Source organism: Bubalus bubalis, chromosome 1, assembly GCF_019923935.1.
Source record: "Bubalus bubalis isolate 160015118507 breed Murrah chromosome 1, NDDB_SH_1, whole genome shotgun sequence".
Classification (NCBI taxonomy): domain Eukaryota; kingdom Metazoa; phylum Chordata; class Mammalia; order Artiodactyla; family Bovidae; genus Bubalus; species Bubalus bubalis.
The window spans coordinates 49,615,053-49,634,791 of record NC_059157.1 but is presented as its reverse complement, the minus strand read 5'-3'; the positions used below and the strand labels follow the sequence as shown (position 1 = coordinate 49,634,791).

Genomic DNA, 19,739 nt, shown 5'->3' with positions numbered 1-19,739 from the left:
TGAATAGCCAAAGCAGTCTTGAGAAAGAAGAATGGGGCTGGAGGAATCAACCTTTCTGACTTCAGATTATACTACAAAGCTACAGTCATCAAGACAGTATGGCACTGGCACAAAAAGAGAAATATAGACCAATGGAACAAGATAGAAAGCCCAGAAATAAATCCATGCACTCATGGGGACCTTATTTTTGACAAAGGAAGCAAGAATATACAATGAGGCAAAGACAGCCGCTTCAGTAAATGGTGCTGGGAAAACTGGACAGCTACATGTCAAAGAATGAAATTAGAACACTTCCTAACACCATACACAAAGCTAAACTCAAAATGGATTAAAGACCTAAATGGAAGACCAGAAACTATAAGACTCCTAGAGGAAAACATAGGCAGAACATTTGATGACATAAATCAAACCAAGATCCTCTATTGCTCACCTTCTAAAGTAACGGAAATAAAAACAAAAGTAAACCACTGGGACCTGATTAAACTTAAAAGCTTTTGCACAGCAAAGGAAACTACAAGCAAGGTGAAGTGACAACCCGCAGAATGGGAGAAAAGAACAACAAATGAAACAACTGACAAAGGATTAATTTCCAAAATATACAAGCAGCTCATACAACTTAAGGCTAGAAAAACAAACAACCCAATCAAATAGTGGGAAAAAGACCTAAACGGACATTTCTCCAAAGAAGACATACAGATGGCTAACAAACGCATGAAAAGATGCTCAACATCGCTCATTATTAGAGAAATGCAAATCAAAACTACAATGAGATATCACCTCACACCAGTCAGAATGGCCATCATCAAAAAGTCTACAAACAATAAATGCTGGAGAGGGTGTGGAGAAAAAGGAATGCTCTTCCACTGTTGGTGGGAATGTAAACTGATACAGCCATTATGGAAGATGGTATGGAGATTCCTTAAAAAACTAGGAATAAAACCACCATATGACCCAGCAATCCCACTCCTAGGCATATACCCTGAGGAAACCAAAATTGAAAAAGCCACATGTGTCCCATTGTTCATTGCAGCACTATTTACAATAGCTAGAACACAGAAGCAATCTAGATGCCCATCGACAGATGAATGGATAAAGAAGTTGTGGTAAATATACATAATGGAATATTACTCAGCCATAAAAAGGAACACCTTTGAGTCAGTTCTGATGAGCTGGATGAACGTAGAACCTATTATGCAGAGTGAAGTGAGTCAGAAAGAGAAAGATAAATATCATAATCTAACGCATATATACAGAATCTAGAAGAATGGTACTGAAGAACTTATTTACAGGGCAGCAGTGGAGAAACAGACATAAAGAAGGGACTTATGGACATGGGGAGAGGGGAGAAGAGGGTGAGATGTATGGAAAGTGTAACATGGAAACTTACATTAGCATATGTAAAATAGATAGCCAATGGGAATTTGCTGTATGGCTCAGGAAACTCAAACAGGGGCTCTGTATCAACCTAGGAGGGTCAGATGGAGAGGGAGATGGGAGGGAGGGTCAAAAGGGAGGGGACATGTGTATACCTATGGCTGATTCATGTTGAGGTTTGACAGAAAACAACAAAATTCTGTAAAACAATTATCCGTTAATTAAAAAGTAAATAAATTTTAAAAAACAAAATAAAAAAAAAAACCAGTAAACAGCAAAACTTTCCCACTTCCATCCAAAGAAAGATAAGAGAAGGAAGGTGAATGGAAATATTAATATTAGATTTCATTTATACTATTACTCGCCTATGAATCTTTTACGGGCAGGCTAGGAAATGACACAGCCTAAAACAAAAGCAAGAATACTGGCCACTGATCGTGGTTGATCATTTTACACTCAGGAACAACACACATGCTGTACAAGCATTTACACACAACAATGAGCCATATTTCCTGAATTACGCACAGTGGGCTAACTCACAGTTTTTCTCTTTCAAAAAAGCATTTTCCAGTAAAACAACATGAGATTTCTAATTGTGGCAACTACATCCATCAGAACTAGTTTATTGAAAAAATAATCCTTGACTCAGGGAACTCAAACCAGGACTCTGTGATAACCTAGAGAGGTGGAATGTGGGAGAGAGGTTCAGGAGGGAGGGGACATATGTATACCTATGGCTGATTCATACCAATGGATGCAATGGACATGAACTTGGGCAAACTTTGGGAGATGGTGATGGACAGGGAGGCCTGGCGTGCTACAGCCCACAGGGACGCAAAGAGTTGGACACGACTGGCAAACAGTCATGAACAACAACGTGGCAGAAACCAACACAATACATAGAGCAATCATCCTTCAATTCAAATTAAATAAAAGAAAATAAACCTTCATAAACATCTTACAATTTGCTAGTATTACCAGTGTGACCGACAAGCACCTTATAACTGATCAAGGCACCCAGTGGCACCAAAACAGATGAGCTGAGAACCATGCCCTGAACCCTGGCATCACAAAGAGCAACACAGAGTCAGGAAGAGAACAAATGATCTCAGATTGGGGGGCTCAGATACAGAGACAGTTTTGATTTGTTGATTTTTCTTTGGTTTGTTATTAACTCATCATTTTCAAATGATATTTGAAGCGGAAGCTTAAAAAACATCTTTTCCTGCCTGTGTGTCCACACCTGGGTGAGATGCAATCCAGCAGGGGGGCCACGTTGGTCGTACTTCGCTGGGAGGTGTGATTTAGTGTTGGTGACATGTTAGTGGCCACAGCAAGAAGACAACGCAGGTGACTTATGTAAGCTTACTTTAATAAACAGTGTCTTGGAAAAGAAATGTTAACTTATTTCAAAAAATAAGCCAGCCTCTCTCTGCCCCTCCAAGCCCTTTGGTGACACATACCAAATGCTGCCAATTCAGGCTCCTTTTTCCACTTGCCCAGTGAGGCGGGCGGGTTTGGCCAGATGACGGTGGTATGCAACAGCAGGTCTCCCATGCTCAGATCCGCAACCTGAAATCCAGGGCAAAGCTTACTGGGTAATGTCATAAACACTCAAGATATTCATGACATTTTAAAACTCGACAGGCTGGTATCAATATGACTGAATGAAAAATGCCTCTAAATAATGTCTTCCATCTGGTCATCTTTTCCCCCTTTATTCTGTGTTTGCATATCAGAAATCCAAGAATATGGTAGCCAAAAGATACAAATAGGGCTTCTGAAATTCATATGCAGTAAAGCTATCAAAGGGCTTCCCTAGGGGCTCAACAGTAAAGAATCTGCCCACACAATGCAGGAGGCTTGGTTTGATCCCTGGGTTGGGAAGATCCCCTGGAGAACACAATGGCAATGGACTCCAGTATTCTTGCCTGGGAAATCCCATGGACAGAGGAGCCTGGCAGATACAGTCCAATGGGTCGCAAGCATTGAATATGACTTAGCAGCTCAACAACAAAAGACCTGTCAAAACTGATGAATAAAATCACAAAAGTTTGGTGTTCAAATTGATAGTTACCCAAGGGGAACCAACGGTCATCCATGACAAAGATCCAGGAAAGTACAGACACTGCCACCTGTGACTTAAATTCCCTTTGGAGCAAGGGTCTTCTGGGAAGCAGTGCAATCTTTACTTCATTTCTTCTTCTGACTCATTTTAACAAAGATTTCATTTCATTTTAGAGGAGGAAAAAGAAGCCAACTGAGGTGCTGGGAGATTGTTCTTTAAGCTTATACAATGTGAGCTCTGGGGTCCTTAAAAACCGCAAGGTCTACTCTTGCAGCCTCAAAGGTCAAATGCTAAGCCATCTCAGATAAACAAGGTCCTCTTCTCCTTATGGAAGCATGATAATCCTCAGATTCCACCAGTGTCTGTGCCTGACAATTGTCACGTGTGTCTTTCACTGGAGCTGTTGACCACGTCCACATCTATCAAAATCCCATCCTCCCACACACTCAGCAACCTAATCACAGATGCGAGGATCATCTGGTCCCTCCATGTGGCTCCCTGTGCTAACACGTCAGAGGACGAGGCTGTGCAACAACCAGAGTCCAAGGTCCATCCCACTGGGCAACCCCATCAATTGTGGGAAGGGTCTTCTTCCAATATGCCTCCCTGGAGCCCTCACCCACCAGTCTCTCACTTTTACTGTTTCCATAGAAAGCAAGCCTGAGTCTTTCTCCCTCAAAGCAGCAATGTGCATATTTGAAAACTTGATGTTGAATTTCTCAAGGACAGATGGCTCTGGTTTATTTTGCTGCTTTTGATCTGACCGAGTTTCTAGATATGCCAGCCACCAAGCAGCCCTCCGCCGAGTATGGTGCCATTTAATCACCACTCTGGGCTGCAATGCTGGAAATGGGGCTCCGGCAGTGTACAACACAGTGGTACTATTGCCACTATAATGATCAAGATCATTACAGTACTAATAATTACTCTAATTACTAGTGAGCTATATTATTAGTCATATGGTCAGTGGTTAAAAACAGTAAGCAATTATATTACTTTGTTCATATTAAGTAACTAGTCAACCACACCCCCAGGGCAGTATCCACCAAGGGAACAATACTGCTTTCTCTAAGTATTGCTTAGACTTATCACTGATCTTGGCGCAGAACACACCATTTCCCCAGGACCATTCTCCCTAGGGTTTTACTTTTGTGGATTCAAGATCACTCCATCCTTTCCAGTTTGAAGACCATTCTTTTCAGTGGAGAAAAAAAAGACATCAAGTGGATTTGAGTCATTTTCTTTGGGTCATCAAATGTCTTTGGTTATGATACTTCTAGCCCTGGGTAGTGGTCTTTTTCTTTCTTATTCTTCCTATAGTGCTAAGACATAATCTTCTGTTGCTCTCATTGCATCTTCTTCAAGCTTTCATTTTTGTGATCTTCAGACATCCTACTACTGATACAGGACTTTCCTACCCTGTCATACTGGTATGTGGTCAAAGGTCCCTCTTTCCATCTTTTGTACATTTTTACCCTAACAAAATCTCTGCTCACAAGAGATTGCTTTGCATAGCACTACATCTCTTTGTTCCTTGATGGAAAGATTTCTTACTTGGTTGACAGAATTTCAGTTTGGAGGTTGGGCAGTTCCACCAAAGCCATATGCCCTTTTATAGTCTGACTTGTGAATCATATTCAGCTTTTTGTCTAAAGTCTTTGCAATCTGCTATCCATATTACCTTCTAGTCTTTGGCATAATAGTCCTTTGCTCTCAAGATCATTAAAATTCAGAAATCAATTTGGAATATAATGAAATGCACTGAAATTATTCATTTCCATGACTCAATAAAATTCACTTGTCAAAATGAAATAAACTAAAATACAGGATAGAAGCCTTATAATTCTGAAGTATTATTCATAGTCGTCAAATGAAGCCTAGAGAAGTACTTGACAATAGGAATTAAGCAAGTCATTGTTCAATCACACAGTAAAATATTACACAATCATTTCAATGATCCTTTTGAATCACTTAAAGTAACGTGAAAATTAAATAATTCTTTGTTCAACATAAAAAAAAACTCAAGGTACAAAATAATTTCCAAAATATTCAAGAATATATATGGAATTATATTCAAGTACATAATAAACATATTTTTTAAAAAATAAACACCCAAACATCAAGAGGTAAGTTTTGTGTTCTGAGATTGTAGGTAGTTTTAATTCTTGCCTTTTTCTGTAGCTTGCTCTTTTCTTTAAGAAACACAGTGCATTTTTCTTACTATAAAATTTTACAAGAAAATGAAAACAAAATCCAGAGAGGCATGTCTGTCTTTTCCACATTCTGATAGATTAAATTGTCTGCCTGCTAGACAGAGAATATTCACGTACTCTTCCTGAAATACCATGGTGAATAAAAATTGTGTTTCGGTGGAAAACTGAGCAGCCTTTACAGCACACCCTCTTAAACTATCAGAGTCCAACTCTGTATCTACGTGTCTTTGAACTTCTTTGTAAGGTGCAGGTAACAGATAAATGGGTACATTCTCTCCAGCCTGGTAGTGCCTTAATTGATGCCTCCCGCTGTGGAAAAACCAATTTGTCTGCATTTACAAATCATCTCGCCATTTCTTCACTTCGTACATACACCTGCTATTTTGACTGTCAGGTTCCCTCACATCATCTGAGTAAAATACACTTCTTCACATTTGTTCGCTTTACATCTCTATGAGATGTCATGATTTTACCTTTTTCTGAAAATTATCTTTTTACAGTCCAAAATTTCTTTTGCTTCACCAAGGACATAAATGGGAACCCGTTAGACAATAACCCTTTACATCTCCAAAGAGAAGGCTGTTTTCTTTTCCAGACTAAACAACCAGGTCTTGTCCCCACCACCCCTCTGCCTTTCCCTCCTTCCAATCACAGCAAGAGAGTTTCTCGTCATAGTTCCCTGCTGGCTTGTGTCCTTTTTTGAGGCAGAAAGGAAAATGAGGACAACATTCCAATCAAACCAGGAAGCACAGTGGCACTGGTGAATATCATTCCGTAGCATATCCGTCTGATCCATCTCAGTACTATCTGCACTGTATTCACGTAAGCTCTCCTCAGTGACTCAGACACAACTTAGAATTCATTTTACATTTTTCTCAAGTGTATCTGTTCCTGTGACTCTTTATTCTGAGTACAGTTTTAGGCAGACTTGAAAAAAAAAAGATTCAGAGTCATTTGAAACTGTCACTCATTCAATAAATATTCACTGAGCGCCTGCTACATGTCAATTATTAGTCTAGTCTCTGGAGATACGGCCATGACCTTTAACAGTGTTTAGAGAAACAGTCCAAGTCATGGTCACGGAAATTCACTCTCACACTTCAGAGAGAACAAAATCAGAGGTCTGGAGGGTGAAGCAAAAGAATCAGGATATGTTTCCTAAACTAAGAAATAATTCAACTGAGAAAGAAAATTCACAGTGTAGCCTTGGGTAAAAGACAGAAGTTCTACCAACGTGGGAATGTACATTGGTATAGCCACTATGGAAAACAGTTTGGAGGTTCCTTAAAAACCTAAAAATAGAATTGCCATATGGTCCAGCAAGTTCACTCCAGGCACATACCTGGAGAAAACTCTAATTTGAAAAGATATATGCACCCCAATGTTCATAGCAGCACTGTTTACAAAAATCAAGACATGGAAGCAACCTAAGTGTCTACTGACAGATGAATGGATAACAAGATGTGTATACATATATATACACTCATATAATATATATAATATTCCAGTGTATTATTACTTAGCCATAATAAAGAATGAAATAATGCAATTTGCAGCGAAATGGATGGACCTGAGATTATCATACTAATTGAAGTAAATCAGAAAAAGACAAATATCATATGATATCACTTGTATGTAGAATCTAAAGTATGATACAAATAAACTTATCTATGAAAGAAAAAGAGACTCAGAGACATAGTTATCAAAGGGGAAAGGGGAAGGATAAATTAGGAGTCTGAAACTAACAGGTAGATACTACTATATATGAAATAGATAAATGACAAGGTCTTACTGTACAGCACAGGGCAATATATTCAATATCTTGTAATAAACTATAATGGAAAAGAATCTGTAAAAGAATATATATATGCAAACTGAATCACTTTGCTGAACATCAGAAACTAACACAATACTGTAAATAAACTATGCTTCAATTAAAAAAAAAATGCCACCAACAAAAATACTATCATTGTTACTATTTTACTTATAAATAACACCTTAAAAAGAAACGAACCAACCCAGCTCTACGGACAAGCATGCTGGGCAGAAGAGGGGTCCTTACCTCTTTTTTCTCACCAGTCTGTTCAGCGATCAGCTGGTCAAACACAGCCCCAAATTCCTCATGGATTTTCTGCATTTCATTGATATGACTTGCAACCTTGTTCATAGTCTTGATGGCCACTGGAGGAAAACGGGTCATGAAATCAATGAAAAGGCCATTTAAAGGCTCTGGGAGAGACGGGAACAAGGGGCAGTTCTCAGGGGCTCTCGGCTCACCATCCAGGTGGTAGTGTTCCTCACTCTCCGCGTCCGTCAGAGCAAAAAGCTCCTTCAGCAGAAGCGGATACTTAAGGATCCTCTGGATGGGCTTGATGAGGTAAGACTCCAGGGTGGACGAGTGCTGCTGCTTTGGGTTCTGGGCGTCCAGGAACGCCTTGAAAGCTGCGTCCGTCTTGGCTGGAAGAGTTTAAATACAGACTGAGCGGAACATCCAAATGACTCCCTTCTCACAGCTTCACTCACTAATTCCAAGGTGCCTTTTCACAGGATTGAGAGTACAGTGAGTGGTCAGAGAAGGCCTGCCCATCAGATTTCTTTGTTTATTTAGGAGGCGTGAGCAGAGCTCCAATGAGTTAGCAGTGGTCTCCAACCTTTTTGGGCACTGGGCACTGATTTTGAGGAAGACCATTTTTCCCGAGATTGGGGAGGAGGGGATGGTTTGGAGATGATTTGAGCACATTACACTTATTGGGCACTTTGTTTCTATTATGATTACATCAGTTCCACCTCAGATAACCCGGCATTAGATCCCGGAGGCTGATGACCCCTGAGCTGAGGGATAACAGAGTCTGTAAGTCCTACACACGGAGGTTTTCAAGGGTTGCTGTTGAATGTCTTCTTAATCTGATATTTTGACATCAGAGGTCCTACAGACCCGGGAGAGCCTGTCCTAGAGCGAATTAGTCCCTAAAGGTAGCCCAGGAATCACCTGGAAGCATGCTTTTCACACACAAACCAACCAATCCAGAGCCCCTGCCTCCATCTCTCTTCTATGAGGCTTTTACAACTCTAGGCCGATATTGCCCTAAGCATCCCAGAGCCAGGTCCCAGAGAACTCAGGACAGCCCTCCCACCCTAGAGCCTGCTGAGATTATTCAAATTAGCCAATCCTAAACCCGCCTGCCCTGCTTCACCCATTCCTTCCTGCAGATGCCACAATAGAGCGTCTTGCCTGTGTCTTCCCCTCACTCATTCTGCCTCCAGGTGGACCCTGGTGTGTCCTCTCATGGCCCTGCACTGTGTGATCCTCTCCCCTCTTCTTGGGAACCGTGAATAACACATGGTCTTTCTTTCAAATAAAAACAATTATTTGGCTGTGCTGGGATCTTTGGTTGCAGCATGTGAACTCTTAGCTGTGGCTAAGACCCCTGTGGGATCTAGACCCCTGACCGGGGATTGAACCTGGTTTCCTGAATTGGAAGCGCAGCATCTTAGCCACTGGACCACTAGGGAAGTCCCACAAACTTTGGATGGTAATTGTCTCCTGATCTGTTGGCCTCGCCATCTCTGAATAATACAAAAGCCTGCATCTTCCAACACTGCTTACCCCAGTTTTTCTAATTTTTCAAGCATTTCATTGCTGATAGAACCTGTTTTGAGAAGAGGAAGGAAAAAAAAAGCAGCAGCAGTACCTTGCAGCTGGGTAAGTGGAGCAGTGCTGGTCTCCTGCAGGGAACGCCTTTTAAGATCTGTTCTGTGCTAATGCAGTGCTACCAGCTATCAGGATTTATCTCAGAGGGAAACATACAACTGACCTAAGGTAACACAGGCAGCAATGTCCTCACGGGCTGGGCTTTTATGTGTCCCAGCTAGGCTGAAAATCAGCCCTGGGGAGCTGTGGGCCCCCAGACAATCAGAAAGGTATCTGCCAGTGGACAGTCAGGAAGACACATGTCTTTCCAAAGAAATGGTGGAAAGAGAGGCTGAACTGAGGGCAAAAGAGGGAAGAAGAATGGACAATATACTAAAATGACTAACTGTAGGCATATACTTTTTCAAGCTTCTGATAAAATATATTTCCATCTCCAAAAATTAGGAATGTGAGCTAAGCACAAAAGATAGGGCTTCCCTGGTGGTCCAATGGTTAAGAATCCACCCTGCAATGCAAGGGACATGGGTTCAGTCCCTGGTCAAGGAAGATCCCACATGCTAAGGGGCAATTAACCCCATGGCCACAACTTCTGAGCCCACACACGGCAACTACTGAAGCCCTCTCACCTAGAGCCTGTGTTCTGCAACCCACGAAGCCACTGCAATGAGAAGTCCACTCACGACAATGAGAGAAAGCCCTCACACGGCAAGAAGACCCAGCACAGCCAAAGGAAAAACAGGAACAGAAGAGACTGTAAAAGGACATCGTGAAACCACAGAATGAGTCTTCTCACTCTCTTTATTCAATTAAGAAAAACAGCAGTCATGGGGAAAGGCCTTGTCAAGACTACCATCTTCTCAGCCATTTTAAGGCCCATCAAGAGGAATCAGATTCCATGGATCCAGCCACCAAATCCACGAAGAGAAAGGAGACTCGGAATGCAGTGGTTACAAAGCAGCCCAGGCGGGTACTTCCCGTTCTCAAAGAGTTCTCTTCATCCTATCTGCACATTGGGCCATCAGAAAAATGTGGGTCATACCTAACGGTTTAAGGGATGATTTTGAAAGACTCTAATATTTTTCAGGTGCAAAATATAATGATTTTGAATTTTTGAAAATCTACAGGGGCAGAATTTAATCAAGTGAGTAAAAATAACACAAACTGCTTTAAGGACTGTGATGAGTATATAATTTTACCAGAGAGCAAAGTGCTCTTAAAACTCTCATAACACAGCATTCAGTTAGAGTTTAAAAAGAAATACATACACGGAACTATATGACCAGTGCAGCTTATATAAAACCACACAGCAGGACAATTTCCTTGTTATATAGCTGGACAAGGATATTCCCAGGTATCCTTTAAGTGTTTATGCTGAAGCAGAACTCTTTTGCCTGGACTGGAACGATCATTAAGTATGTCATTAAGTATGTCATTATCTGGGGCAGGATCTTTTGCTATCTAGAGACCTGTGTTGTATTCATCTTTATTATAATAAGTTTTGAATTAAATCAAGCTAGTTCTCTTTGGCAGCAAACACAAATGTAAGTAAATTACCTACATATTCAGCAGTTGTTTGCATGGCAGCCACATGGTAGGGTGTAAAAGGAAGAGCAGGCTGATTTCCAGAGACCTTTTGAAATTGAACTTTCTATAGATTCTACTGTTTACCAAGGCCATATTTCTCTAGTCCCTTAACCTATCAAAGTCACATGCAGAACTATGGAAGAGAAACAGCTTTTTAGTGATGCTGAGAACACCCACCATCTTCTTAGAACACTTAGGAACAGGAGCTTGCCAATATAGAACTTCTACTCTGCTCTGTGCAAAACGGAATTACAGCTGGACTTTTGTAAATAATTGAAGCAATTTTAGTAGTGATGGTGGTGAGTATTATCACACACCTGGGAACAAAAATCAGTGAGGGAAAGATGAAATGACACAAAAAGGTGTATGAAGTGTGGTAGGTTATTATGAAATTAATGAAAATACAAATAAAGTAGGGAATTTCTAAATCCCCTATGTTTTTGCATAATTGCAAAATGACTTATCAATTCTGGCCCTGAAGAGCTGAGTCAAAACTTTCATGATAAGAAAATTGACAACACTATTAATTCAAGATATTAATGCATTTAATTTCTCAGTACAGTCAGTGCTCCATATCTAAGGATTCTATATCCACAGGTTTTGCATTGTGGATTCAACCAATGATGAAGAGGAAACAGTTGGGAGAAAAATTCCAGAAAGTTCCAAAAGGCAAAACTTCAATTTGCTGCATATCCACAACTATTTATTACATGGCAGTTATACTGTATTGGGCTTTCCTGGTGGCTCAGATGGTAAAGAATCCCCCCACCATGTTGGAAACCTGGGTTTGATCCCTGGGTTGCAAAGATCCCCTAGAGGAGGGCATGGCAACCCACTTCAGTATTCTTGCCTGGAGAATCACCATGGACAGACGAGGCTGACAGGCAACAGTCCACGGGGTTGCAAAGAGTCGGACACAACTGAGCAACTAAGCACAGCACACATATACTATATTAGGGCTTCCCAGGTGGCACTAGTGGTAAAGAACCCACTTGCCAATGTGGGTGGAGAAGGAAATGGCAACCCACTCCAGTATTCTTGCCTGGAGAATGCCGTGGACAGAGGAGCCTGGTGGGCTGCTGTACATAGGGTTGCACAGAGTCGGACATGACTGAAGTGACTTAGCATGCATGCATGCATTGGAGAAGGAAATGGCAACCCACTCCAGTATTCTTGCCTAGAGAATCCCAGGGACAGAGGAGCCTGGTGGGCTGCCATCTATGGGGTTGCACAGAGTCGGACACGACTGACATGACTTAGCAGCAGCAGCAGCCAGTGCGGGAGACATAAGTTCGATCCCTGGGGTGGGAAGATCCCCTGGAGGAGGACGTGGCAACCACTCCAGTATTCTTGCCTGGAGAATCCCAGGGACAGAGGAGCCTGGCGGACTACAGTCCATGGGGTCACAAAGAGTTGGACACGACTGAAGTGACTTGGCATGCATGCATACTGTATTAGGTATTTCAAGTAACCTAGTGATGTTTGGTGGTGCTAGTGATAAAGAGACTTGGGGGTTCGATCCCTGGGTTAGGAAGATCCCCTACAGTAGGAAATGGCTACCCACTCCAGTATTCTTGCCTGAAAACATCCCTGGACAAAGGAGCCTGGCGGGCTACAGTTCAGGGGTTTACAAAAGATTTGGACACAACTGAAAAACTAAGCACACACACATGGGAAAATATGCAAAGGTTACGTGCAAACAGAACGCATTTTATATAAGAGGCTTGAGCATCCCGGAAATGTGGTGTCCATGGTGGATCCTAAAACCAATACCCCACAGACACTGAGAGACAAGTGTACTCTCACTTGTAGCTTGCTGAAATATCTATCTGGCACAACAGTGACTCTTAGATTTCCGTCCAAAAGCCCCCGACCACGGTCAGCCACACAAATGTGAATTGACAATTAACATGCCCACCTGCTGCCTGGGCCTCCTAGGCCTTACCTTTCACCAGGACCTTGGGGACCTTCGTGTGGCTGGCGCAGAAGGCACTGTAGAGCTTGAAGCGGTCAGCGTAATACAGAAAGGATCCCCCCAGGGAGAACAGCACTTTCTGGACACAGTGAGAAACAGTACAGTTAGTTTGCGGTCCTCCTCACCCAGGAACAGCAGCAGGATGCAGCCGGGAGCTCACACCTGCCCGAGTCTCCCCACAAATCGGCACCACTCACACCTGTCACCGCCTGTCTTTGCTCACTGACGGCCTATTGGGAGGTCTATGGGCTCACCTATTTGTGTAATAGACCCTGTATTTGGCTGTCTCAGTAATTATAGCCAGTGTCACCGGTTTTGCTGGCTTGTGTCTTTCAATGACCTAGCTGGGATGTCTGACTGTTAATGAGAAAGTAGATATGGCATTTTGGAAAAGACAGAAAACTCCTGAATTCCCTCATTAGATTCTGTTGGGATGTAGAAGTGACAAACCAAATAAAGGCAAGAAATGCATAAATCCCCCAAAATAGAAAACACCTTTCCCTGATCACTAATTCCACCCTCTCTAACACCATACTCTTTTCTAGCAGCAGTAGATAAGAAGAAAAGAAACAGACTCACCCATGGCCTGGAGAATTCCATGGACTATATAGTCCATGGGGTCGCAAAGAGTCGGACATGAGTGAGTGACTTTCACTTTCTTCCCTATTAGGAATTTAATATAGCTCAGCTGGGATACTTTTTATCCTATACATTTTCTATAAATATATGAAACAGGCCTCAGAAAAATATCTTCTATAGGTTTCACACTGATCTAGTCTAGTTCAGAAAGAGGTACGGCTTATTTAGCTTTAGAATTTTAAAGTTGGATTCCAAGCCAAAAAAAAAAAAATAAGACTTTGGATTCAAGTGATAAATTGGGTTCCACAAAATGCAGTTTATTTTAATTAACAACGTAGAAAATTCTGATAGTCTAATTAAAAGAAAACAAAGGTTTATTAAGAACCATACATAATTGATAATTAGAGGCCTAAATTCATTTCCTACATGTTCTACTTTTCCTCCTTTACTTTTTCAGCTACACGCCTCCCCAAATCTCATCCCCCTGACCCTGTATAGACAGTCATCCTTTGAACCATATCCAATAATCAAATGAGACAAGTTGTGTAAGAAAAAGCTCTAAATATAACCCCTCACTTTAGCCACATGAAGTCATTCATTTGTTTAACTTAATATAAATTCAGTAGGCATTTACCATATAGGAAACACAGATAGAACATTAACATGTTCATTTATTCTTCCAGCCTTAAAAAATAATCTCGGAGCACAAACTGTGCACAAACATGGCGGGTGTGCACACAAAGACGGCATTTACCCCGTGTTTCTATTCAGTAGGACCTCACAAGCCTCTCACTGGCTGACAGACACTGCAAATTTCCAAGAGGAAATTTTACCAAAACTTATTTGATCCCAGAACCAATTTTTTTTTTTTTTTTTTGCTAATCCTGTTGTAGGGCTAGTGTTCTATGCAACACAATTTGCACCTTTTTAACAAGCTTTTTAATTTTGGGCAAATATATAACCAGGATTTAAACGAAACAGCAATCACAGAAACCAAGAGCAACAGGCTTGGGGATGAACACAGACTGAGAAACCAACTCAGCAGTGCCCGGGAGCAGCCCCGGGGCTGAGGGTACTCAGTGAGCATCAACTGTCACGTCTTACAGACGGAGGGGAGACTGTCAGATTATGCAGGAAATCGGTGAGGTGAAGGTCGGAGCAGAGGGTTCCACTTAAATGATATTCACAACAGTGACTGCTCTAGAGTGAACTTGCTCAAAGGATCATGCACTAATCCCTCCCTGGAATAACACCTCTGCTCCTAGCACCATGATGTTTGTATCACAGTTCTGATAACTAAACACTCCTAAAGTGATCAACAGAATCTAAACACAAAGAACTGATGCCACAGTAAAAGCACGCTAAATGAAGATTATGAACGTTAGGTATTTTAGATTAAAACCAAGCATTTTCAGGTCTGTATGCATTTTTATTATGTTGTTCTAACACTGTCCTATTAATTAATTTACCAACAAGCCAAGCTGTATTTCAAATGGACAGTATCACCAATCACCCTGAGGAGAGAAAAAATGAACTAACCCAAGCAATTCCACACACACACACACAAAAACTATATTTACTAGTTAAAGGGGTATTATGTCTGTAATTTATTCAAATCTTTCAGGAGAAAAAATTATACCTTTTGTACACACAGACACACACAACACAACACACACACACACACACACACACACACACACACATACACATTAGATAGCCAGAGAAAGGATAAAGCAAATGTGGTCAAATGTTAACATTTGGAAAATGTGGGAGAAGGATAGCTTAGAATTCTTTGTTCTATTCTTGTCACCTTTCTGGAAGTCTGAAATTATATCCAAATAAAATTAGAGAACTATATATAAATATAGGTCCATAAGCTTATGTATATGAAAGTGTGTGTGCATTCTAAGTGACTCCTGTTGCAGAGAGGGACTGTAAAGAGATGACACACACACAAATATATCGAAGGATAGTCTTCATCTCATCCTACAAACCTATCAGGTGTACTAACATGACACAGCCAGATCTCCACGCCTGTTAGAAGACGCCACAGGGTACGGGGCCGCGCCTGTGCGGACAACTGAACCCAAGGTCAACACGAGTGCAAAAGTTACTCAATGCAAAAAGATTGAAAGATAGTCATTTCAAAAACCAGTGCTAGAAAAATTAAATATTCACATACAAAAAATTGACTTTGATTCACCCATCACACCAGATAAGAGACTAATATATAAGTCTCCAAGTCACAAAACTTCTAGGAGAAAACTTTATGACCCTGCCTTAGGCAAAAAGTTCATAGATAAGATACCAAAAGAATGACCCAGAAAAGAAAAAATTTGAAAAAGTGGATTTCATTAAAAAACAAAAATTTCTGGGGACATCCCTGGAGATCAAGTGGTTAAGAATCCAGGCTTCTACTGCAGGGGGTGTAGATCTGATCCCTGATTAGGGAACTAAGAGCCTGCATGCCATGCGGTGTAGCCAAAAAAAATTTTTTTAAATAAAACTTCTGTGCGGAGGAATAAATTAGGAACTTGAGATGAACATATATATACTACTACACATAAAATAATACCCAACAAGGACCTACTACATAGCACAGAGAACTATACTCAATATTTGGTAATAACCTATAAGGGAAAGGAATCTGAAAATGATTATATGTCTATATATAAACTAAATCTGGAGAAGGAAATGACAACCCACTCTAGTATTCTTGCCTGGAGAATTCCATGAACAGAGGAGCCTGGCAGGTTGCAGTCCATAGGGTCGTAAAGAGTCAGACACAACTGAGCGATTTTCACTTATAAACTAAACCACTTTGCTATATACCTGAAACTAACATACCGTAAATCAACTATACTCGATTTAAAAAGAGAAATCAACTTGAAAAAAAAAAAAAAATCTGCTCTTTGAGAAACACTGTATGACAAAAGAAAATATTTACAAATCATATATATGGTAATAGAGTTCTACACAAAATTTTCAAAGAACTCTCAAGACTCAATAGTAAGATAACAATCCAATATAATAAACAGGTGAAATGATCTGAACAGACATTTCACCAAAGAGGCTATAATGAAAGCAAATTAGCACATAGAAAGATATTCATCATCATATCATTAGAGAAATTAAAATAAAGCCATAATGAAGGGCCACCACATATTTGCTAAACTGGCTACGTTTAAAAAGAGTGACCTGACCCTGCTGAAAGAAAGAGGAGGAACAGCTGGTGGAACTGCACACTGGCACAATCATTCTGGAAAACAGTTCCGCAGTTTCTTAAAAAGTTAAACATACACTTTCCATACGATCCAACCATTCCATTCCGAAGTATTTATCCATGAGAAATAAAAGCATATATTCATGGCTCAGCTGGTAAAGAATCTGCCTGCAATGCGGGAGTCCTGGGTTTGATCCCTGGGTTGGGAAGATCCCCTGGAGAAGGGAAAGGCTGCCCACTCCAGTATTCTGGCCTGGAGAATTCCATGGATCTCTTAATTTCATGGATCTCTTAATACATTCATACTAAAACTTGCACACAAATGTTCACAGCAACTTTACTTGTAATTACCAAAAGCTGGAAACAACCCAAATGCCCAAGAAAGGAGAAAGGATCACAAAGTATATCAATAGTACTGATACATCCACACAATGCAATTACTACTCAGCAATTAAAAAGTATGAATTATGGGTATATGAAACAACATGGGTGGAACTCAATATAATTATGCAGTAAAAGATGCCACATAAAAAAAAGTCTGGGCTGTATGATTTCATTTATATAAAATTCCAGAATGCAAACTCGTCTATGGTAACAGAAAGCAGACACAGTTGCCTGTGGCTGAGAGGCCAGAAGAAAAAGAAGAGAGGAATCACAAAAGAACAGGAAAAACAACTGGGGGAGATAATTATGCCCATTATCCTGATGGAGGTGACGGCTTCAGAGGTGTACACATATGTCAGATTTCATCACAGTGTACATTTTAAATATAAGCAGTGTGTTGTAAGTCAATTATATCTCCATTAACCTTTTTAAATGTCCATGAGAGTGACACATAAGCCAAAACCATTGTGCATGAATCAATGAGCTTCGTTGGTTGGAAACACAAGGCAGGAAATCTCTGCAAGGGGAAGCCAACCAAGGAGGAGGAAGCCTGCTGTAAGCACCCTCACCAAGTGCTCCAGTCATAAATTCTCATTAAGGCTACGGGGACAGTGTGTGCTGGAAGACCGTCTTCCTCCTGGATAACGATAAGCATTTCTATTAACCAGTTCCCCAGAACAAGACAAATTAATTTGTTTATCGGAAAACCAAGACTGCTAGTCGAAATTTGCTAACAGTAAGTGTCGTAGGCCCCCACATAAACAGAACAAAAGGTAGGTGCATCTTCCTAAATAGAAGTCAGCAGATACTCCAGTTAAATGGAAATCAATGGCACTGGTTCTACCTTAGCCAGATCAGCAAGCACAGTCCATTCCCCTCTCTGACTCCCTTTAGGAACTGACCCCACTGGATATCCAATGAAGACCCAACACCACAGCAACAATTCCTCCTGAGATGTATTTTCAGGAGATTCGACTGGACCTACAGGATACCTCACTCCTGACATTAGGAGGCAGCTTGACACTATTTGAGGATGAGACTTACCTTAAATTGATCAACTTTCTCAAGCTTTTCCAAATCAGGTACCAATCTCACTCCATCTTCCAGAGTTTTAAGGAATTCTACTTGAAACTCTACCATTTCGGTTAAATTTCCAAAAAGCACATCAAGCTGGAAAATGCAAAAGAATTTCATTAACCGCCTATTTCATTAGTGTGTGGATCCTTCATTTGCTTCTGATTTAAAAGTTTTTCTACCCATATGGTAATGCTCCCACTATCAGAAGGTGGGCCAACTCTTTCCTCTTGGAGTGCATGCCAAGAGCTCGGCAGGCAATAACTTGACCTATTTATTACAATTAAATGAATTCAAAATGCTCAGTATTGTGTGAGGTCCTCATTTCTTCCCCATCACCAGGTCAAGTTAAAGTTCAGACGAAAGCCACCATACCTCATCCTGGGTGAGAAAAGTTTCTTTTTGAAGAGGTTTTAGGTATCTCTCCATGAGACAGTTTAAGTCCTAAGGGTTGAAAGAATATCAGATTAGCACATCTGAAAGTCTGTAAAGAATCTAAAAGGAAAAAAAAATTATGTCCCAAAGGCTAAAATTTCAGTCTTTAGGTCACTGAGGTTCACTGAAGCAGAAGCGAGCCAACCTCTTCTCAAAATATTTCAGGCTTTGTAGCCATATGGTCTCTGTCACAACTATTTAATTCTGCTGCTGCAGCAGGAAAGCAGTATAAATGATACTGGGTTGGCAAAAAAAAATGATCATGAGATGTTCCAGAAAAACCCAAATGAACTTTTTGGCCAACCCAATACAGAAATGAATGTGTGTGACTGTGTTTCAATAAAACTTTATTTGTAAAAGCAGGCAGAGAGCTGGATTTGGCCCAAGGGCCATACTTGCTGACCTCTGACTTAAAGACTAAGATAGAACATTAAAAATAGATCACACAGTTGTAACACAGACTTAACATAACTAAATTATACAGAGGCATATGTATATGATCATACAATGATCATAGTTAGGTTAATTATATCATTATAGGAATATATTGCAGATTATATAGTGTTGAAATAACTTTCGAAGCCCCAGATGGAGCCTCATGACACTGGGGCGTCATGTCAGTAAACCAAAATTTAAATGATTTTTATGTTCCTATCAATACACCACTTGACCAGAAGTGTAGTATATATCTAGTCAACCAATATCCAAACGCCAAGCCAATTCTGGGTCTTCTCACCCCAAACAAGGTTGACTTTGTGGCCCTAGCCAATTAGATATTTTCTACTTTTCTCTTCCTTGCTCTTGATTCTTTGTTATAAAAGCTTCTTGCCTTCTGCCCCATCTTGCAACTCTACAAAAGAAGACTGTCCAATTCATGAATAAAGTTTGTTTGTATTACTTACAAGTTGTCTTCTTTAATCATTTTTAAACAACCATTGTATATATTATAAATTATATAGGAACACAAGATCTAGTTCCAAGAATATAACTAAATGTCAGAACAAATCATAACACAAAACAGACCTGATACCCTTCTGCCTCGACTCAAAGTAGATTGTGAAGATACCACTACTTAAATTTGTCAAAACTGAATTCAATTTTAGTATGCACTCAACAGCCTATTTAGAAAGGTTAGAAGCTTCACTTAATATTCACCATCAACTCCTTTCGGAGTCAAT

General features: G+C 40.5%; 1 protein-coding gene across 6 annotated transcripts in view; it reads right to left on the bottom strand.

Moving 5' to 3' along the window:
* Positions 1 to 19,739, bottom strand: part of TIAM1 (TIAM Rac1 associated GEF 1) — a 459,371-nt gene that overhangs the window by 22,486 nt on the left and 417,146 nt on the right. For all 6 annotated transcript variants that reach the window (XM_006053559.4, XM_044939649.2, XM_044939642.2 and 3 more), the window contains 6 exons: positions 18,502 to 18,570; positions 18,097 to 18,222; positions 12,837 to 12,945; positions 7,933 to 8,112; positions 7,718 to 7,836; positions 2,838 to 2,946 (listed from right to left, as the gene is read on the bottom strand). In XM_006053559.4, the coding sequence (XP_006053621.4) occupies positions 2,838 to 2,946; positions 7,718 to 7,836; positions 7,933 to 8,112; positions 12,837 to 12,945; positions 18,097 to 18,222; positions 18,502 to 18,570 (712 nt within the window). The remainder of the gene's footprint in view (positions 1 to 2,837; positions 2,947 to 7,717; positions 7,837 to 7,932; positions 8,113 to 12,836; positions 12,946 to 18,096; positions 18,223 to 18,501; positions 18,571 to 19,739) is intronic.